This window comes from Aulonocara stuartgranti (genome assembly GCF_965226115.1).
Source record: "Aulonocara stuartgranti genome assembly, chromosome: 18".
NCBI lineage: Eukaryota > Metazoa > Chordata > Actinopteri > Cichliformes > Cichlidae > Aulonocara > Aulonocara stuartgranti.
The window spans coordinates 5,956,885-5,978,929 of record NC_138954.1 but is presented as its reverse complement, the minus strand read 5'-3'; the positions used below and the strand labels follow the sequence as shown (position 1 = coordinate 5,978,929).

Genomic DNA, 22,045 nt, shown 5'->3' with positions numbered 1-22,045 from the left:
GGGGTTTTTTTTTTTTTGCATTTCCTTTTTTTTTGAGCTGCACTCAGTCACGACTCCTGCTGGACCCACTGTGTCGGCAAGGCTGTGAGTGGGAGGAGTTGGACTCTTGACAGGCTGATAAGTACGTGAATTTCTAGTGCTTTTACTTCCCGTCTCGGCGCAACTCAGTTGACCTGCTGAATGCTACGGATACGCCGTGGAATGCTCCTGCACATCATCCATTCACAGGCTGTTCTCTATGAACACAACTTTTAATTATAGTTCAATAAAAGCAGGAGGAAACTCCTTTCTGGTGACGTAGCAGGGGCTTCTTACTCGACAAGAATAACTTTAAGTTATCATATGAAAAATAAAATCACCCTCAGTGGTTAGCACAGTATTTTCTATTTTCAGACTTTTGAGCTAAAGCTGAGAATCTGCAGTCTTGATCATTTCATTTCTAATCTGTTGCACCATCTTCGTAAAAACTGTGTCACCGGTCACAAATTGCCGGAATTGACTGTGTTACTTTTAGCAGGGAATAGAGGAGGATCAGCTGGGTATTGGCTGATACAATAATATGGCTGAATTATATGGCAATAGCTGTATTGTGCAGTTCTACTTAAAGTCCATCGCAGGGAAATGTTAAATGTTGCACATTAGCATAAGAAAACCAGATTACAGAGCATTACAGAAATTTAAACACGTTTGTGGTCCTACTAATGAGGATTGATGCCCGGCCCCAAGGCTAGCCAGTAATTGCCGAGAGAAGTAGCAGGCATTCATTAAAATTGAGCAAACCACAAAAAAGCAATTAAAACAAAAGTTTTGAAAAGGAAAGGTCGACAAAAATAATAAATTTATAATTTAAGAACGCCAAATAAACCTTCACTACTTTAATATTAGCATTTGTGAAGCCTCTTTGTAGTTGTTCAACAGCTGCATTGATTTATAGATAAACTGCATTTTTGCCCTGCCGCTTCCCTGTTTGCGTTTATCTAGGAACAATCGAATGATTCCCTCCCGTAGTAGTGTTCATCACTCAGGCCGTTCACCACATTCACACCTTGTAGGAACTCGGCACAACCACTTTTTTTCTTTTCATTCTTGTATATCCACAAAAGAGGGAAAAAGGCTTGAAGAGCTCTTTCTGAAAACCAGCTTAACATATTTTCTGAGAGGAAAGATATTTCCACCCAGATGATCTTACTGATTCACACTTTGAATCATTGACCTTTTACTCAGCTATCACAAGGACAGTGTTATTTGTCCAAATTAGCTTTTTTGGGCTAAATGACTTCACTGCTGATGCACAGAGTGTGTCTCCATAATCAGATTCAGGATGAAAAGGTTTTTTTTCCCAGGCTATGTGAGGAAGTTTGGTCAGTGTGCATTTATAGAGGATTCCTGTAGAATTTCAATGAAATGATGTATTTAAAAGTTTCTGCTGCAATGCACTCGGGAAGCGAGTGTTCCTAATATTACAATCATACCACCAGCTATTCAGTCACATGTGCTAGAATCTATTTGCATATATTTTCTAGACATATCTGAACATGAGCAGCAAAAAAGCAGTAGACTATGTTACCTGTAGGTTACCAGTCAGTTTTTGTTCTTAGGGTTTATATCTGACCTGACTCCCCTGTGTCCTCTAGCAATAAATTACAAAAAATTAAATATAAAATCGAAAGTGAGTCACATCGCAGACATCAAATCAGGAAAAAGGACGAGTAGGATCCATATAGAAATCTTGATTACGATGGCGCGCTAAACCAATAAAATTGAGGCTTTTGATGGTCCTTGTCAGTGCTGAGTAAACAGGTTGATGCTTCTCAGTGGGGCAAATCCTGACACTTTCAGGAATTAACTGGTCTCTCTGCTCTGTTGCTTGACATCCTAGTGAGCTAGCTTTAATCAAGGATGGAGGATAGGAAAAAAAAAATAAAATCATTTCCTCCCCTGCTGTGGTTGGCGGGTTGGAGGGGGGGGGTCACCCAAACTTGTGCTTTGCTGTGTCTTCGCTGCAGGACTGGGAGACGGAGAGCCACGACTGGTACTGCTTCGAGTGTCACCTACCGGGTGACGTCCTAACATGTGACAACTGCTTCCGAGTCTATCATCTCAAGTGTCTGTCGGACGAGTGCAAGCCCAGAGACGGAGGATCTCCCTGGCAGTGCGTCGTCTGCAGGGTGGGTGCTCGAAGAGTGCAAGCACGTTCGTGAGAAAGTGAACAGATTCTGGGCTGTTTGATGATTAAGAATAAGGCTGGTCTTTACAAACAGATGATCCTACAGTCTTAGTCTTTTTTTTTTTTCACACATAGAGTCGTTTCTGTCCCACACTGCTTTCTGTTTCTCTCCAACAGGATTTTATCTTTTAATATTTCAGGATATTGCCTTTCTAACAGCTGCCAGGGGCCATAATGACTTAATATTGAAATGTATTTCTATTACACTGTCAGAACACTTCCTGCAGTGATGTGATGTCTGTCTGGTTTTTTTCTTTCTTTCTGCACATCATCAGGGAAGTAAAAAGAAGAACTTAAACAAACAGGAGATGTGTAAATACCTGCGCTTCATTGTCCAGCGTATGAAGGAGAGGGTGAGAACAGCTTGTACTTTTACTCCTGGTTGTTTTTGTTGTTGTTGTCATCAAACCTAACTATGGAAATCCAGCTTACAAGATTTGCATGTTACAAATCCTTTTTCCTCCTGTTTCGTTACCGTAGTTACACATATACAGCTGTGGGTGCTCACGCTGAGGTTTTTCAATAATAAGACCAGCATATGTGCGAGAAATTCCTGTGAGCCAAAAAGTCATGCTTCAGGCTGCTCTGAATGCTTCGTTTCATCTCAGGCATGCGTGGCTCTGGCTGTGACATCAGAAGCCCCGCCCACCTAATGTTTAAACGGTCTACTCGTGAGAAGCAGCCGATTAGTAGAGTGCTGGCTTAAAAGGTGGACGGACGCGAACTTCAACTGAGGAGCTGCAGAAAAACTAATGATAAATATTGATTGTTTTCAAGTCCGAGAATAAAAATATGGAGCTGAATCAGTGTAATAGTAAAAAAAGGCCTCATTATACAACCCTTCCCCTCATCTTTTCTCCCATTACGTCTCCATGCCCACACTCAGTCCCTCCATCTCCTCTCTCCTTTATCTTCCCCCCGTCTCCCTCTTAAAGGCATATTAAATCTCATCATTAACCCCGCATGCTGCCTCTATCGATGTAGACCTCCCAGGCTCCCCCTCCTTCATTACTCCGTCACCTTCCTCTAACACATCCCTGCTTTTCTACGTCAGACTGCGTTTTATCGTTACACCTCGTCTACGTTGCAGGCAGTGGACCTGAACAAAAAAGGCAAAGACACTAAACATCCCATGTACAGACGACTGATCCACACTGCACTGGACGTCTCCAACATCCAAGAGGTAACAGTGGAGCTCGGCATCATCACAGCTCCGCTTACATTTGTCTGATTAAGTATATTTGTGTTATTTTCACAGCCATTTTGACCTTCACTGTGCAGAGGTTGTGATTTCAAGGCTGTTTTCAGAATCATGTACTGGGTTCTCCTAACATCTGGGTTGTCAGGCTTGTTTCTGTGAGCTGGATTTGGACATCAGTTAGTTTAGAAGCTGATTTTTCTTTTCCACATTTTTTTTTTTTTTTCAACAGACCTGGATCTCTGTGAATTACATTGAAGCCCCTTTTTTAACTTGGTTTTAGTCTAAAAACTTTCCAGGGTCCAGAACTTTGAGTTCATCCACTCCTGAGTGGGTTCTGGCATCGTGGTATGAAACTGTGTAATTTCTCCGCTGAAAAGCGAACGCTCCAGTGAGCTCTCTGAGATGACTATTGATTAGCTAATCAGCTTGTGATGGGACTAACACCCTTGTCAAGCTATTCTCAGGCTGTGAGGTGGAACCAAGTATGTGCACTGGAATCTATTCTCAGTATTGTCTAATATATTGTTCTGCTCCGCTTTCAAAACTCTGCTACTTTAGCATGGCATCTCATCAGCGCTAGAAAGACTTTGGACTCACATAGGTACCAGCGTTTGATTGGGGAAGATCAAATTCCTCCCCACAGAAATTGACTCTGATCAAGTGGAGCAAACATGAAACCTTAAATGTTAAAAGGAACACTTGTTACATTGTATTATGTACAGTTCAGTGATGCAAACACATAACACAAGAAAAAGTTAGCAAGATGAGGAATGGCCCTATGCAAATAAATTTGACTTGAGCCTTAAGTACTGGGAATGGTTTGCAAATAACCATTTTGCAAGATTTGGTCAGACAGGCAGGGCTGTGCTGTGGTAAGGCGTGCATCACATCCAGCTCCTGCCAAAGGGGGGGGGGTGTGGGTGTGTGTGTGTGTGTGTGTGTGTGTGTGGTGTAACCTCTTTTGTATCACTCACCTAACACACACTCAGCATGTGAGTGGACTCTTTGTCCTCGTTCTCCTCCTGAATAAATTTCTTTTCAATATTTGTGACTCTTTCAGAATCTGTCTGAAGGAAAGTACAAGACTTTTGAAGAGTTCAAAGCAGACGCTCAGATGATTGTTCACAACACTGCCATACTGTACGGAGGTGGGTTCAATGTGTCGCCACATACTGGTTATGAAACACACCGACCTTAGATTGAGGAGTTTAAAGTAAACCCTGTTTCCTCTTAACAAAAAGCAAAAAAGTTCCCAAATGTTGACTGTTTTGTAAAAAGAGTGAATCTTACAAGAATTCAATTTTAATAAAACGAATATTAAATTTAGTGTTAGTCTGTTTTAAATGTTTTTATCAATAAATTGAATGCATGGAATCATTTTTGGACAATTTGACAATTTTTCAGTATATCCATCCATCCATGTTCTTCCACTTATCCATGTCAGAGTTGCTGCAGCCTGTCCCAGCTGTGGTGGGATGAAAGTCAGGGTACACCTGGACATTTAAGTCCTTTTAATCTGCCTCGCTTCTGAAATGGTTTTCTGTGTGTTTGTTTGTTTGTTTGTTTGTTTTGCTGCCTTAAGATCTGTGGTTAATTCTAGCTTTAGACAATTTCGCCTTGTTTTAAAAAAACAAACTGAATTTTGTAGCTTTTATCAGAGGATGAATGTCAGCAAGTGTCAGACTGAGACTGTAAGTTGTTGGGGACATTTGATGTCCTCACACAGAGGACAGGATTTGCTGGTGGTGGTGCTGAAGTCATGTGACTGTGGCCTGGTTTGCTTATAGCTTAACATTAGAGAGTTTTACTTGTTATGTTTGGCTAATTAACACACCGGTAACACGTGTCGAGCTTTTACGGCTCAACAAAATTTTGTTATTTGATAATCTGAAAGCCCTGAATCTCAAATTTTAAACAAGGAAACAAATGCTTGTTTTTAAATACATTCAGTGAAGCTTTAGAGAATCGTCTCCACGAGCTGAACTCATTAGGCTAAAAAACAAAAAAGAACCATAACAACAAGATGACTTGCAGAACATTATTAAACCTCACAATTTCTCCTTGGATGTTCATTAAAATATTGTTTAACAGCAGCGCCTGCTGGGTTTGAATTCAGTGATCCCAAAACCCAGACTGAGTATCAAACCTGGAGTTAACACCAGAAACCATTAGGTTTACTATCACTACCCAAAGTGTTTCATGTCCTGATGTTTTAGTTGAGGTTTGGGATTTTTCTTGTATTAACCTTGATGTGACCAGACTGAGAGGTTTTGCTGTCTTATTTTGTATGTTGCAGTTCACAGCGACCAGGCCGAGATTGCACGGTTGCTCTTCAGTGACACGTGTCACGAGGTATCGTCTTTTTATCGTTTCCTCTTACACTCCAGTTTGGAGTTCATCGCGCAGCTCCTTTCATTAACTTTAATTAGTGACAAGTTGAGATGTGTTTTTTGGGACAATGAGCACTCCTTTCTCTTTCCTCCCACTCTCTCTGTCTTCCAGTTGAATGAGTTGTTGCTATGCAAGAACTGTTTCTACCTGTCGAACGCCCGGCCCGACAACTGGTTCTGTTATCCCTGTGTGAGTATAAACAAAGTGGCTTCAACAGGCTAAATTTCCACTTTATTCTTTTTAGCAGCAGAAAAATGATCTTTATTCGTGCAAATATTTGTGCTGACGGCAGCTGAGAAATGCAGCTTTACTGTGCGCTGAATGTCTGTTGCATTTACAGAACGATCTCTGTAAATGAGCTGATCACGTCTGTTGCATCTTGTTCCTGATAAGTTTTCTCTGTGTTGCGTGGCAGAGCCCCAGCCATGACTTGGTTTGGGCCAAGATGAAAGGTTTTGGCTACTGGCCAGCCAAAGTCCTGCAGAGAGAGGACAACCAGGTGGACGTACGCTTCTTTGGACATCAACACCAGAGGTTAGCACAACTATAACAAAGCACAGCATGACTCCTCTGATTGTTTTCAGACAGCGCCGCATGCCGTGACTGTTTTACACCAGATTCTTACTTTAAATTACTTTTAAAATCATTTCTCAACACTAAACTGAAGTTGAATAGAGCTTGAAACCTGTCAATCGTAATGGTTGTTCTTCTTTGTTGGCCTGCAGAGCGTGGATCCCCTCAGAGAACATCCAGGACATCAAGGTGAGCGTGCAGCAGCTGCAGGTGAAGCGCAGCAATGGTTGGAAAAAAGCGTGTGAAGAGCTGGAGGTGTACCAGAGCTTCCTGAAGGAAGGACGCTTCTGGAAAACGAAGATGGAGGACGGCAGCCCGCCACACCAACAGAGTCAGCGGCAGCAGCAGCAGGAGGAGGGCAGCGTGAGGACGGACAGGATGGAGCGGACGGACGAAGCAGAGTCCAGCATCTCCTCCACCAGCAATGAGCAGGTCCGCCATGTAAGTGGAGCCATCACGCTTTTAATCCCCTTTTCTACTTTGTGAATTACAGGATAAGATGTTGGAGGCCAAAGACGGCCAAGAGAATGTCTTCATGGGGTTTTGATTTCCGTTAGTCTTCCACGTCTGCATACTTCCTGCGCTTTCAAAAACCTCTGTTCATTTTCTTCGGGGTTGTTGCGGCAGCAGAGAAAGAAGAGATGGCCTGACCTCCCTCTCTCCAGCTGTCTACTGAGCTTTTCCAGTGACATGCTGAGACATTCACCTCTCCAGTACACCCTGGATGGGCCCAGTATCAGTTGTACACCCGGAAACAAATCTTTTTGTTGTGTCTTACTTTCAAAAATAGCTTTTTAATGCTGTCTCTGTTTCAAAGCCCTCCTTAAAACTTAATGAGGGTTTTTTTTTGTTTGTTTTTTTAAAAGTACAAAAGCCAGTTTTGAAGCTGACATGAAGGCCTGGAAGGTTCTCAGTTTCCCTGGATGAAAAGAGCAGCATTAACATTTTTGACCGGATAGTCGAACCTCTGGGAATAAATGCTTTGTCCCTTTTTGTTTCCAGTTTTCATCATGTGAAAACTATGACAGTTGACCCGGTAATGTTCCAGTTTGTGTGAATGAAGTTGTTTGAGGTTTGGGTGTGCAGTGTAGTTTACAATGTTTCTGCAACAATGTAGTAGTTCAAAAGAACAAACTAAGTTCCTCACAGCTCTGCGTACTAGTATAGAGTCAGTAGTGACTTTATACTGTGTTGCTGTAAAATAAATGCACTGGCCCATATGAGGACATGCTTTCTTTAAAAATAACAAGTACATAACAGGAAAAAGCTTAGACCTGATTAGGATATAAACTAACTCGTCACAAAGGGCTAATAAGTTTCTACACAGTACCCAAAGATGCAAACATTCACAACTTGACCTTGAGTCGTGTTTACACTTCCTGTGAGGGTTTCTCTTCTATAGCACCTTTTATATTTAGAGCAACCACACGCCTCAAACTCGTCCTAAAACGCTTAAACACACCGAAGCGACAGGTAGTTTGATCGTAAACTTACCAAACCAAAAGCTGTTGCATTAAATAAAAAAAGTTTAGTTACGGAAACAAACACAATAAAACTTTAACACAACTTGGCACTAAAATAAACCCAACTCGGGTAGATTAGACTAAAATAAAACAAACAGTGCCCTCTGGTGGCTGAACTGCTACATTGTTGGCTGAGGGTTTTGTAATTTTCAGAGTTCCTTTGGATGCAAATCCTTAAATTATGAGGCTAATAAAACATAAATCATACTGACACAACTATTAAGGACACATGGAAACAAACTTGAATCAGATATTTTCTATGGAGCAGTAACTGTAATGCTTAAATCGGTTAATACATGAATTATACACTTAAAAAGCAGCTATAAAAATTTTATTGACTTTGTTTTGGTAGATTTTTGTTTTGTTTTATGAGAAATTCCTTATTAGATCCCGAGTTCCTTAAATTAGTCTAATTGTGAGTACTGATTTAGACATGATGATAATCTGTGAACTGTTTAAAACGGTCTTTACCAGCCTTTAAAGGTTATTTTTAAACTACTTTCTTTAATATCCTTTGTTTCCATCTTTTCTGTCATCATTTAAGAAAGCCTGCTGGGACGCCAGCGTACTCACTGATTATTGACCCTTTCTGTTTTTCCCCCCAGCTCAAAGGCAGCCAGGAGCCCAAGGCGAAGAAAAGCCGTCGGAGTCACACGGTTGAGCCCAAAGAAGAAGTCAGTGTAAGCAGCTGTTATATATTTTGTGTTCTTTGGCTGCAAACTGATTTATAACCTGATGCTATATGCTAAGTACATGGCATGAGCATGAGGGTGGAAATATTCTGATTTGGGGTTATGTAGAGGGGACACATGACATCTCACTAAATCCCAGCAAGCTGTGGGTGCAAATGTTGTGCAGGAAAGTGAAGTAAAAGAAATGAGTGGGTTCTTCAGGGCAGTGATCAAAAGCAGACTTTGAAATCCAGCATGAACCACTTCAGCATCGCTTGAAGCGATCCGCAGCAACGAGTGGGTGGAAATTTCTAAATCAAGAATGCAAAAGCTCCTCGGTGGTTGGAACAAACATTTGCAGACAGACAGGGTTTGTGCTCAAATTGCTTGAAGTTATTTTTGAGGAATACATTTTTTTTAAATGCATTAATTTTTTTTCTCAAAGAGAAATCCAGGTTGATACTGATACTTCAGATTTTGTCTGTCCTGGATTGGAGCTGCAAGCTCTCAGCTCTCATGTTTTCTGGTTAGAGTGGCTTATAGCTGAGCAGGAACTACTGTAACCAGCTGCAGGCCAAGATGGAGGAATCTGTGTGACAGCTGGCACAGAAGCATCCTGCTGTCACTTCTTCTAAGAGACATCACATCCTTTCCCTTAGGACCCGGAGCCGGAGATGGAGGCCGTCAGCTCCAGCCAGGAGATCCCGGTGTCGTCGGCACCGCAGCAGCCAGAAAAGCTGTCGGTGTCCACGCAGACCAAGAAGGCCAACGGGGGGTCGCCGCGCACGCTGCATCGCGGCACGCAGACCAACAGCGATGGTGCCTGTCAGAACATGTGCCACGAGAAGTACACCAAGGTCTTCAACGACGTGAAGGAGATGATGAAGGCCGACAACAAGAGGGAGACGGAGAGGGTCGTCAGAGAAGCTCTGGAGAAGGTGCGTTTGTATGAAACGACTCGGGTTTGTCTTCTAATGATGGAGAGCACTTTGGACCAGTTCCAAACCTAAGTGTGCGTGTTCTCTACAGCTCCGTGCAGAGATGGAGGAGGAGAAACGCCAGGCGGTGAGTAAGGCGGTGGCTGGAGCTCAGGCGGAGATGGAGAGGAAATGTAAGCAGGTGAAGGAGAAGTGCAAAGAGGAGCTGGTGGAGGAGGTGAAGAAGCTGGTGGCTCAACACAAACAGCTCATCTCCCAGACCAAGAAGAAGCAGTGGGTGAGTTCAGTTAACCGAGAGCTTAAAGTGTGCCTGAATATAAAGAAGATTTCTTCTTTTATTAGTTATAAAAACGCACAAACACAATCTTCCAATTTTTTTTTTGTCCAAGATGATTTTCACAACCCAAAGAAATCCCAGTGTCAGTGATTTAAAACGCAGATTTAAGGTCATCACAAGAAAAAACCTGGAACCAGTGTATTATATATGTTTTATTATTATTATTATTATTATAGCTCCTTTTCCATTAGTACCTACTCGGAGCCGCTCAGTTCGCCGCTGTCTGAGCAGGTACTGAAATGTGACGGCGTCAGCCTGCATGCCACCGATTGGCTGGTCAGCAGCGTCACTCAAGCAGACATGCGAGCGTCTGGTTCTCTAAACCGCCATTTTTGAAAACCAGCTACGAGGGAAAAGGCTACAAAAAATGACGCCATGTTCGCAGAATCTGACGAAAATTCAGACAGAGCAGCGGGTATATTCTCACCTCGACGTCCACCTTTGCGTTCGAGCCACATATCAAGTCGTGTTGCTATGACAATGACCACATTAGGAGGTACTAAATTGTAACGGAAGAACAGAGTAGGCACTAATAGAAAAAAGCAGCTGAGGTCTTGTTTACCTGTTTTTGTTTACCTTTGGCTGTTTCCTGTGCCTGCAGTGTTATAACTGCGAGGAGGAGGCCATGTACCACTGCTGCTGGAACACCTCGTACTGCTCCATCAAATGTCAGCAGGAGCACTGGCACGCCGACCACAAACGAACCTGCCGCAGGAAGAGATGAATGAACAAGCCCCACCCCTACCCGACCTTACACAGCACGCCATTGGCTCTGTCCTCGCCTCCTCCTGTCAGTCAGTGTCTACAACAAACACAAACACTCTTCTCCCTCCTGCTTCTCGACTTGCCTTCCTGAAAACTTTGTGGACCCGATGGTTTTTTGTGCGTGCGGAGCGGTTTTGTTTCTATTATTTAATGTACCCATTGTATTGATTTTACTTTCTACGCTTTTATTTTTTCTGAACAGTGAACAGTTTGTTCAACAGCATGACTCGAACGAGTTATGACCTTGTTTTTTCCCTCTTCTTTTTTTTTTCTTTTCTTTTTTTTACTGAAGTGCTAATTTTGTGTTGGAGAATGTGTTATTTAAGTGTGTAGGAACAGGTGAGCATTAACTGAATACATTTTATTACCTGACTTTTTAAAAGAAACCTTTTTCTTACTGTAAATGCAGCAAAGCGCACGCCGTCGATCCTACAGAACATTAAAAAAAAAAAAAGGTACCGTAAGCACCATCGCAGCATCAGACTGACTCCGCTTTCATACAGAAAACCGGTTTTAAAAAGGAAAAAAACAACAAAAAAACATTAAATTGTGGATTAAAAGGCTCGCTGACTTTAATGCAATTTATTCTTTTCACGAATCGATTGCGGTGGATAGCACCTTTTACCATTTTTATCGAAAATTTTATTGTCCTAAAGTCACTTATTGGGAACAGGGTCAAAAAGTCGGCTTTAAAAGATGCCGACCAAAAAAAAAAAATCTTCCATGAGAGATTTTTATTGTAATTATGCACATTTTTGGTTTCTTTTTTTGGGGGGACTAGACTGTGTTTTTTTTTATGAGTTGGATGAAACCAGGAAGTTTTGAGTTTGTACTGAAGCCGAGGGGATGTACAGCAATCTTTCCTGAGCTGGATCTTAGAGAGGTTACATGATTTGACAGTTTTGTTGTTGGGTGGTTTGTTGTTGGTTCTTTTTAGTTTTTTTGTTTGCACATTTCATTTTCTTAACAACCCAAATGCTTGTAATATTGCCAAAAAAAAGTCGCACCTTTTGATGAACCTACCTGAGAACATCTGGCGGCGACTCCTCTCCTCTCTTCGCCCTCCTGCAGTGTATTTAAAAAGGAAAAAAAAAAAAAAGATGTATATTTTCCGGAGCGTCATCAGTGTCATTTTTCTAGTGACGTACACTCGAGATTCCTCATCATCTTTTTTCCCCCCTTTAATCTGAAGTGACTAGCTATGAGACTCTTTCACTGCGTATGCTGTAGTTGGTGGTCGGTGCCCGTTTCTTCTTCTCATCCTCTCACCCAGTGAGGCCACATGCATGTAGATAGTTTCATAGTTTTTTTTCATTCATTAAGGGAAAACAAGCAGGAAAAAACGACCAGACGTCTGGTCTCCATAAAGAAGTGATAATGGATGGACCAATATAAAAAATATGCAAATATGAATGATCGAACTTTTTCTTTTCCTCCCCCTGTGCTCAGTGTTGAGTGTTGATGTCTAATTACGGTGCTTAGAATCACTTTTATTTGAATTCTTTTGATGGGGCAATAAAATTGCCAGTTTTTAATGGATTTTTTTTTTTGTTTGTTTGTTTTTTGTTTGACTGTTTCTTCAGTTATGAAAGATGAGAGAAACTTGCTTTACCCCAAGTTGCCTTTTTCCTTTAACATATGAAAAATAAGACGCTGTGAATTCTCACATGGTGGGCAGCCCTGTAGTTTCAGTGCTGTTGGCTGTGAACGAAGCCTCCATCCTTGTATGCACTACGTGCTGTGTTTTAGCAGTCGAATGTTTGAAGAGATCAGCTTTCTCCAACAGCAACATGCAATATTTGTCCCAATGATCACCAGCTAATCAGGCTGTTACACTTTATTCTTTTGATTTTTTTTCAAATAACAATAGAACATTTCTGTAACATTTGTTTGTCTGTTTTTTTTTTTTTGTTTTTTTTTTAAAGACAAAAAATAATTGTGGGGGTTTCCAGCTGTGAGTCACGAAAAGCTACACTAGTAGAAAATATAGAGCTGAATTGAGTTTAACAAGTCCGGTAATGTGCAGTGAACACACAGACTCTGTTAAATGGGTTTTACTTAATCGGGCCCATTTTTTTTTTTCAAAGAAGAAGATTTCTGATGTAACAAAGTGGTTAAAACTTGTTACTGTGCTGGATGTTTGTCTTCTTTATGAAACATCTGAGCGGTGCAAAAACACTGTCATAGAATCCTTATTTAATGTAGTAATTGTGACAAAATGCAACAACACAAACTAAAACTGAGCTTAAAATAATCTCTTCACTATAAAGTGCCTGTTTTGTTTGACCAGTTCACACAAATACTAAATAAACTACATACTTCTTACTTCTGTTACTTAAAAAATTACAAAAACACTTTAACAAAATTCACCAACCCTCAAAAACCGATTTGGTAATCAACATTTACTTTATGTGATCTGCACACTTCACTGCATGCTATCATGTAGGGCGACATTTTTATGAGCTCTTACTTTTACCTTGAACAGCTTTTATTGTGAAATTGGAGGAAATGCATTTCATTAACAGGAAGTTTGATGGGTAGGCTGGTGTAGCTTTTATGTTTCTAAACACAGCTAAAGACATTAATAAAATCAAGATCTCGAATGTCTGCAGCAACAATCTCAAACATAACTTTTAATGATTTAAAAAAAAAAAATTATTTATTTTTTTATTCGATGATCTTTTTGACTTTTTTGTGGGGAAACTGCATTCGGGTTTTGTTTTTGTTTTTTAACCATCAGATTAGTCCTGTTTACTAATCAGGAGACACAATTAAGACTTGTGTGAATTAATCACACGTCACCAGAGACGACTAAGATTTGTTGTCCCTGTGCAGTAGTTGCTCTGACAGATTGAAAGTGTGTAACACACAGACACAGCCTCACTAATGAGATTCATTCATTGTTGATTTTACCGTTTACTGAATTTGTTGATAATGAACCTAACCCGTGATTTTTGGGCTGCCCACTATTAGAGAATTTACGGTAACGGTTGTTCCTCTGAAACGTCCCTCAGACATGAAAACTCATTAAATCCTTTATGATGTGATGTGTGCGTTACTCCTGTCATGTTCTCATAGCTCACAGTTCTCATCTTCAGTGCACTACGTGTAAATAAAACATCCTTCTGTCCCCTCCGTCATCTTATTTGTACATTGTAAATGATTTTTCCCCCTGCGGATGACTGTTAGTTGTAGTTTTTTACAATCATATCAGGTGTGTGTGTGTGAGTGTGTGAGAGAGAGAGAGATTTAGTTATTGTTCTTTTAAGCTTCTTCAGTGTGTCTCAACATTTCAGCATCTCTTTTTAAAGCCGACCTTTTCCAAACCGGAGGCGGGGTTTGTGTTACACGTGACCTGCGAGGCTGCAGCTTTGATTTTTTTTTTTTCTTATTGTTTTTATATTTGTCCATCCAGCCATGAAGCTTTCGACGTGATTTTTTTTTTATGTTAAACCTTTCTTTTTCTGGCCACGTGTAAAGCTTTGATGCCATTCCAGTTTGCATTTCTGCTTTTTGAACTGCATGAGTAAAGGTGTACCTCCAGCTCCTCGTTCGGTTTCTTCCCCTCACGTAAACAAAAGAAAAGGCGTGATTGCACTCCTTCAGAGTAACGCAATATGACAATGATTTATATCCCCCCTCTCTCGATGCTGTTTTCAGCTTGAATAAGAGTGAATCGATCAAATTGTCCAATCATATTTGCCTTTTCACTGTTCTTATTTCGGGATATTTTGGTACATACTGTGTACTACATGGATCCTCTTTGTACTTTAAGTACTTTTAGCAGGAATAAAATCAGTGTAAAGGTTTCTTTGTTCTCACTTCATGTTGTTCTGTCCATATGTAAACTTTTACTCGTGGCTTAACATTTTCTATGCTCTTTTGTTTTCTCCCTTTTTCTTTGACACTTTAGCTAGCAATATGTATATAAATATATTCTATGTGCTAACATGGAGGAAATAAATGTATCAACAAGTTCTCCAGAGTCTGTTTTGGTTTCTTTTGAGGATATGATGCATTTCATAATGCAGGTTGTATCTAAGAAATGCATTTTTACTTTAGTTTAATATTGTTTACTTGTTTACCAGTAAGTTACTCTGTATGATGCTGATTAACTGTAAATGGTTCCTATTTAAAAATGACTGTTTCTTTAAACTCAGATTTCCAAATGTGGCTGAAGGAAAAACCAACATCAAGACATTAAAGGTAAGAATGATATAAGTGATATAATTCCCACGTCAGTAATATTTAGGTGATCAGTATTAAGAGTTTAGATAGCAGCAGTGCACAGAACGGCAAATGTGCAGCACTTTGCAAACCCCTTGGCCCACCGCTCATTTTAGATTTTGCTTTTGGTTTGGTTGCAGTGGTTTATTGAAATGAAAATGCAAAACAGCTAAAAGAGTTTTGTACGATTCTAACGAACTTGGAAGTCTTTGTTTGAACACGTATTTTGTATGACCACCTTTATTCGTCATCATTACCTTTGCTTTGCTATCCAGACATGATTTTACTGCACTGGAAAAGTGTTTGGGATCACTGTCATCGTGAAAATAACCCGATGGTCGTGCTTGGTGGACAAAAGTCTGACTATAAAATTTGTGTTCTTATTGACGAGATCTCGAACACCGCGGGCTGAAGCAGCAAAAATTCACAACAGAGTCTCCTGTTTTACAGATACTGTTGTACCTTTTGTCCTGACGGTGATTCGAACCAAACTTTCACGTTTGGATTCATTGTTCCATCGTGATGTAGTGGAACTAATAAGCATTCACACTCCGATGAACGCATCGGAGGGCAATTTGGGGTTAGTCTCTTGCCCTAGGATATTTGGCATGCAGAGTGGTAGTTCGATTCCTGGCTCCTCCAACCTTCCAATCAGTAGCTGATCTGCTCAGTGTTGCCAACTTAGAGACTTTGTCGCTATATTTAGCAAGTTTTCAGTTTTTCTAAAAAGCGACTAGCAACAAATCTGGCTACTTTTTCTGGTGTTACTGGAGACTTATGACGACTTTTTGACGTGAAAGCGCGTATCGCTTTCACTCTCAACAAGCAGCGGTGCTGCCGTGGGCACCTCACCCGTGCCAAAGCGCTCACGGGCGGAGGATAGTCCTCCCCCAGCTGCTATCAGGGCAGGAGATGTTCACCCATGCTTCCAGACTGCAAATGAATCGCTTATGAGCAAAGCCGCTGCTCCGCACTGACTGTAACGCAGTCAGTTCTTCTTTTACTGTTATGCTGTTTTGTGGATCACAAGGTTTAAAACTACTTATAAACACACAAAGTAACTCCACCAGAGTGCCAATCTCGGGTCACTTTTGCCAGTCCAGGCCCGGATAAAGGAACAGGGTTGGAATTGTGACATTAAAAAAATAATAATTGCTAAAAGAAATTTAATTTGTAGTTCTAAATAAATTTTAAATTCGTTTAAGACGTTTTTTACTCACTCTCTCTTCCACGATGTTATTTCTCTCTCCAACAACATAGGTTACAATTACATTAGCATGACCAATTATGCAAATTAGGCGGTGACGTCATTTAGTGACTTCTAGCGACTTTTAAGACAGCCAATAGCGATTTTCCTTACTGAGGAGTTAGCAACACTGGATCTGCTCCACCACCTGAGCCACAGCCACCCCAACCGCTATCCGATTGTTAAGTGATGACGTGACGAATCCTACTTCCGGGCCTAAAGTAGTCTGCGTTTAATATGGCTTTTGTGTTGTTAACATGTTTAATGTTATGTATTTTCTTCTATTTAATCTCAGTCAGTGATCACTGTTGACCTCCCTCGGCTTTTATTACCGCTAATCATTTATTTAAGATCAGTTTTTAAAACCTTAGGATGTAACTACAGCCCAGCCCATGCAGCAGTATATGAATGACTAACCTCGTATTGTGGATGGATTATCTCAGTTGTTCTCCTGGCTGAAGTTTGGTCCTTTTACAGCATCCTGCCATGTGATTACATTTGTTCCTGACCACCGAGAACACTCACGTTTTATCACTTTTATCGAGTGGAAAAAAAGTTAGCTTGTTTATATTATGCTAACATAGCTGTGTCGCTAGCGGTCACGTAGCACATCATTAAATACCAGCTAGCCAAACTTCAGTAACCCTACAAACGTCACTGCTGTTTAGCTTTCTGTCTTCATTTATGTTGGAAGTGATAACAGAGCTGTACGTTTTAATTTGTTTCCAAAACCCCGCAGTTAGGACATGCTATATTGTATTTAGATAGCAGGGAGTTAGCTCGCTAGCTTCTAACTTCTAACTCCGTTAAATGTCATAAATTCCGTTTTCATGGATGCCTGGATGTTAAACTCAATTGTTACACCTGGTAGAGCAGAACGCTGATCATTTTATTAAAGATGAAAGACTTTAGACAGTTTTTCAACTCTCAGTAATGCCATAGTGATCGTTTGATATATGGACCTGCAGCGGAGTTTAGGCCCAGACACGGCTAGTGACGTCAGACTGAACAACCGGATGGTTGGCGTTTTTCATGGATAGAGGAGGGAACAGTGTTTTAGCAACAAGCTGCTAGTAAAACTGCCCAAAAGACAAAGGCTCTTTGCAAAGTTGTGTTGCCGGGAGAACTGTAGCTCAAGGCCACTTTAAAGAATTAAACATGTTTGTCTCCAAAATACAGAGCGACCTGCGCGACTTTTGCACAATACTATAGTTTCATGTTGTATAGCTTCTCAGATGTAATTAAGAATGTGGAATATTCATGAAAGTTTTCAATCAGCAACATTTTAAAACTCAGGAATCACCGTGTGTGATGCATACAGCAACAATGTTGCAGAACAGTAAATAAGACAAACATCGAATTCTTGTCAAAATTGTTGAAATGTTTATTTAACTGAAAGATTTTATGTCAACTCAAATAAGACATTTTTAAACCTTAAAAAAAGGGACATACATTTTGCCGATAAAAGAAAGAAAAACAAACTCTGAAGAAAGTGCTTTTTTTACTTAAAAAAAATCCTGGCATTGAAACTAGAACATTCTCCGCCAAAGACGATGAAGAAGGCCCTCCTGCTCCGACCTCCCCGCAGCTCTAACGAGTTAAAGGGTCTCTGGCAAAAACACCTTTCTTCCTGTTGTGACATCACTGTATGAGTCCTGATTGATCAGTCCGTGTAAAAATATGAAGGACTTCCCACTTTGATATTTACAACTGCCACTTTGGGGTGATAAAACGAGTCCAACGAGCGCTGCTGACGGTCTGTCTGAAGGAACGTTTCGGTCCAGCTGTGAGAGTTTGAAAAGCGACAGATGTTCCTACTTCTTAACATTTTAAAGATCAGTAAACCTGTTTGTTCCCAGAGAAACGTGACGCGTGAAGAGTTCTGACCCAAAGGCGCCAACCACACCAAAAACAAGCCTGTTGTAATTTCCTCTAGTCGCCACTAGATGGCAACGAATCTCCTGACTCAGATGATGCATTTTCAAAAGACGTTTGTTATAAATTATTGGACTGCATTAGTCACGAGATCTGTAGTTCCAAACTGAAGGGGGCTAAAATGTAAACACAGCAACATGCTGATACTAGTGCCAAATATCGATATTTTTAGTGAAATACTTTGAATCAGTCTTCATTCTCCTGCTGATGCTTATAAACGAGGGGGACGTGATGCCACACACTTTATTGTTACTGTTAACAGCAACGTAATGTGCCACTATCATATCATAATTTACTTTTCAATCCCCGCCTCTTAATCCCTGCTATCAAACCACTTTCCCACTCTCATGGTCTGTCTGAAGGAAATCATGTCTTTGTAATTCTTGAGAGCGATACTGATATTTGAGGATTTAACAAACAGATTTCACTATTCTCCAGCCCGGATCAGCTGACTCATCCATATGTATGGAGGGCATTTCTCCCAGCTCTTCTTTTCATGGATCAGTATATCTAAAACGCTCCTACTGATAAATTGGCAAACGTGATAAATTTGTCAGGATCTAAAATTTACAACTTTACTTTGACTGAGAGACCGTACGAGACATTTAGGCTTTTAAAATGATTAAAAAGTCAACAAAACAAAGTTGTAGATGAATTTTCCATTATTTACTATTAATCTAAAATGCTCACATTAGCTACAGATATCCTGGTTACTGCGATGAACTTCACTGTAACAGCCCTGACACTCAATGCTCTCCATCCCCCTTGTAGGCAAATAATTATCCCCGTGACTGAGCTGGAAAAGTTGCCCCAATAATAGATGGAAATCTAAAATAAAGGCAAATTCAAACAGAGCAACATTCAATAGCACCTAAACTTCTGATTCTTTACATTTCTGGCAAAGTTTTACTTTCATCCTCTGTTATTAGAAAAAGAGCCGACTATAAAAAATAACTTTTGGGAACTTTTAGGGATTTGTTTTAATATTTAAGAGCATAAAAACAACGTTTCTGTTTATTCCCAGGACAGGATCAGAACTCTTCACACGAAAGCTGGAATAAAACTCGGAGCATCGCTTTCATAATTTCCATTTGACCGACACATTTCAGACCAACGTGCAGACGCACGGCCCCTCATCCTTCTGCTTTTGTCTGGGATTAGTCCTTACGCTCATCTTCAATATAATCTATAATCATATATTTCTATTTTCAATAATAGGCTTGATGTGAGTTTGTTTCACTCAAGATAATACAATGCTTTTTTCTTTTTCGTAATATTAGCAAATATTCAAGAGCAAAACATTCTCGAATGTCTCGTCATATACTTCTAACAGAGAAACAAAATAAATTAAATCAGTTTCTGTTTGTACATACTTACATGATATGAATTTGTGTTTAGCTTCGGTCGAAGCCGTTAGTTTGTACGGAAAAATAAACTGAGTTGAAGGCTGCAGCTGTTAGTATATGAAAATTAGCACGCCGACTTTAGCTGAGATGGGGCTTCAGAAAATAACGATTCCAAACAAAACAAGAAAAATACGAAAGAAACGTACCTCATCGTAAAACCGGGGGGCGGCTGCGACGCGCTCCCCTCAGACCCCGCCCTCGTATCAAAACACATGTCGCACTTTGTAATGGTCGATATCGTTTAGGGTTTTTTTCTCTTTGTGTGTAAATATCCTTTTCAAAAAAATAGCCTAAGGAAAGCAAATAACATGAAAATAGAGAGTGAGCCACACGCACTTTAAAAGCCGGGATCTTTCCTAACGATTGTCCTCTACTGCTGCGAGTTTTCCACTTTTCGGTAAACAGTCGGCACGACCCGGGGACCGCACTTCCTCTCAGACTGAGCATGACCTGAATGCAATCTAGATGCCAGCGCTGGATTCTGGGAGCTAGTTTGCAGCGGTTACGCAGCCTGGGAGTAAGCACCAAAATTCAGGGCAAAAAAGTCGACCACCTCCTCCCCCTCGTGCCGGAAACTCTGCCTCGGCTCCGCTTTTCCTTCCTTCGGTCTCTGGAGCAGAATTGTCTTTGCATCTTCCTCAATAATTCTTCAGCCACCAGGGGGCGCTACATGTTGTAGGCCACATAGATTGGGTCCAGCTGGTCGGCCAGGAAGCCGTCCCGCAGGTGCATCCTCTGCTTCTCCCCTCTGGAGTTGATGGGGATGACGCCGATGTCCACCACCACCACCACGCCCACGATCAGGTAGTGCTCCTCCAGCACCACGTTGGTGACGAGGGGGACCAAGTCCAGGGCCTCCTGCTCCGAACCGTCCAGCTCCACCACCACCACCAGCAGGTTGGTCCACGTGAACACCGCGCTGCGGACACACATGACGAAAACTTGAAGTGTTGGCAGCTCTCATCCACAGTTTTTAAGATATCACGTTCAAATTTGGTGTGACAGCAGATTCTAATAAAAGCTCGATCGAGGCAAAACAAATGTGAAAACCTGGAATAACTTTATTCTTCAAACTTCAAGACAATGTGCTAGGCCTCGGGGGACATGAGTACCTAGGCTGGCAAAGCATTTGACCTTGATTGTTAGCGTCAAAGGTTAAAGTTGGTGAAAAAATGTCAAGAAACCACATCGAGTAACATATCGTATGTAAAGGCGTGGCGAGAGCTGAACACAATTTTTTATTTTTTCATAAAGACACTGTAATGTCATAATTGGCTGATGCTCACCACTCTGTGATGCTCTTGTGCGTCCTGATGACGGAGGTCTCGATGTCGATGGGGTGGTAACGCATCCCTCTGAGTTCCATGGCTTCCTCCAAAGCACCGACCACGTACAGGGCATCGTGGCGCTCTGTGGACACGAACAGATTTCCTTTCAAGCCACCATGCTGCGCTTTTAGATTAATGTACGAGTTATCAAAGCTTTTAACGTGAACGGTCTTCCTGCACAGATTAAAGTCACGAAGTAAACTCAGCGTTTTCTGCAGATGTCTGAATATCTGACTGTTATGAGCTGGAAATAAACATTTGAGTGTTTTAAATATCAGACTTGATCTCAGCAGAGAGAAAGAGCCAATCAGGAGGAGCCGGCAGCACTTAAAATCAGCGCTGAAGCCGTTTAATCGTTTATTCCTTGTTGTTGTGCGAGATCATTAAAGGTCAGCCGCAGCCCCATTAACCACGTCGACCGTGTTCGACGAACGGCCCGCCCTGACCTCCGCTGGCGTCGGTGAGCTCCGTCCTGCGCAGGAAGCCCAGGTATCCGGTCCGAGCCCAGACGGTCTGCGTGTCTCCAAAGCTGAGCCTGGAGTTGAAATGGTCGGACTGCAGCGCCTCGTCCCCGTAGACGGTGAAGTAACCGCTGGCGTTGTGGCCACTGTGCACCCAGATCTGCAAACGCACAAATAATACAGCAGAAAATAATCGTCAAGGGATTATTTCCTCTATAAACGTCAAACAGATGTGGACAAACATCCATGTTTTCACTTCATGTCCCAGATTCTTGTCATTTCCACTTGCAGAGCTTCCAGGAGAAAACAAAGATAAGGCCCGGGGGCCAGAATCAGCCCTGCAAGGACTCCAATCTGGCCCAATGGAAAATGCACAGGAGGGGGTACATTTTGAGCTTTTAACTGTTTGGGGTTTTTTTTCACATGTACAGCTTTTTACTGATAAAGACCCCCACCCAATGGCCATTCATGCTAAACCAAAGAAATTAAGTAATAGATAAACTGTTAAATGACAGAAATATTCCTGTTTTCCACCATCTACCAAAGGAAACCTTTTAAAAAAACATTTTAGTGAGAATATCAGGCGCACCTTTTCTACTGAAATTGGTAAATATTAGGTTTAATTGATCAAATTCAATGAGTTTAAAAAAAAAAAAGTAAATATTTCAGGTTAATGATCACTTACTCTGCTGACCTCAGCAGGTGCATAAAGGCTATCTGGGTCCTGCTTCATGCACTTATATCTTTTTATGGATGCAGATATGAAAGTTGAGTCTCTGTTCAATTAAACAGATAATTCAAAATAACCCCCAGAAT

The 22,045-nt window shown here is 41.2% G+C and overlaps 2 protein-coding genes across 17 annotated transcripts in view; one reads left to right on the top strand and one right to left on the bottom strand.

The window, feature by feature from the left end:
- The window catches only part of zmynd11 (zinc finger, MYND-type containing 11), a 33,275-nt gene extending 18,671 nt beyond the window's left edge, over positions 1-14,604 (top strand). For all 3 annotated transcript variants that reach the window (XM_082514642.1, XM_082514644.1, XM_082514643.1), the window contains 12 exons: positions 2,007-2,168; positions 2,503-2,580; positions 3,318-3,410; positions 4,489-4,576; positions 5,725-5,780; positions 5,931-6,008; positions 6,235-6,353; positions 6,545-6,833; positions 8,521-8,595; positions 9,246-9,524; positions 9,616-9,801; positions 10,463-14,604. In XM_082514642.1, coding sequence (XP_082370768.1) covers positions 2,007-2,168; positions 2,503-2,580; positions 3,318-3,410; positions 4,489-4,576; positions 5,725-5,780; positions 5,931-6,008; positions 6,235-6,353; positions 6,545-6,833; positions 8,521-8,595; positions 9,246-9,524; positions 9,616-9,801; positions 10,463-10,585 — 1,626 coding nt within the window. In that variant the 3' untranslated portion in view covers positions 10,586-14,604. The remainder of the gene's footprint in view (positions 1-2,006; positions 2,169-2,502; positions 2,581-3,317; positions 3,411-4,488; positions 4,577-5,724; positions 5,781-5,930; positions 6,009-6,234; positions 6,354-6,544; positions 6,834-8,520; positions 8,596-9,245; positions 9,525-9,615; positions 9,802-10,462) is intronic.
- Positions 14,605-17,459: 2,855 nt separating this feature from the next.
- LOC309694488 (disco-interacting protein 2 homolog C) overlaps positions 17,460-22,045 on the bottom strand; it is a 204,441-nt gene continuing 199,855 nt past the window's right edge. For all 14 annotated transcript variants that reach the window (XM_082514602.1, XM_082514607.1, XM_082514603.1 and 11 more), the window contains 3 exons: positions 21,215-21,389; positions 20,727-20,850; positions 17,460-20,359 (listed from right to left, as the gene is read on the bottom strand). In XM_082514602.1, the coding sequence (XP_082370728.1) occupies positions 20,107-20,359; positions 20,727-20,850; positions 21,215-21,389 (552 nt within the window). In that variant the 3' untranslated portion in view covers positions 17,460-20,106. The remainder of the gene's footprint in view (positions 20,360-20,726; positions 20,851-21,214; positions 21,390-22,045) is intronic.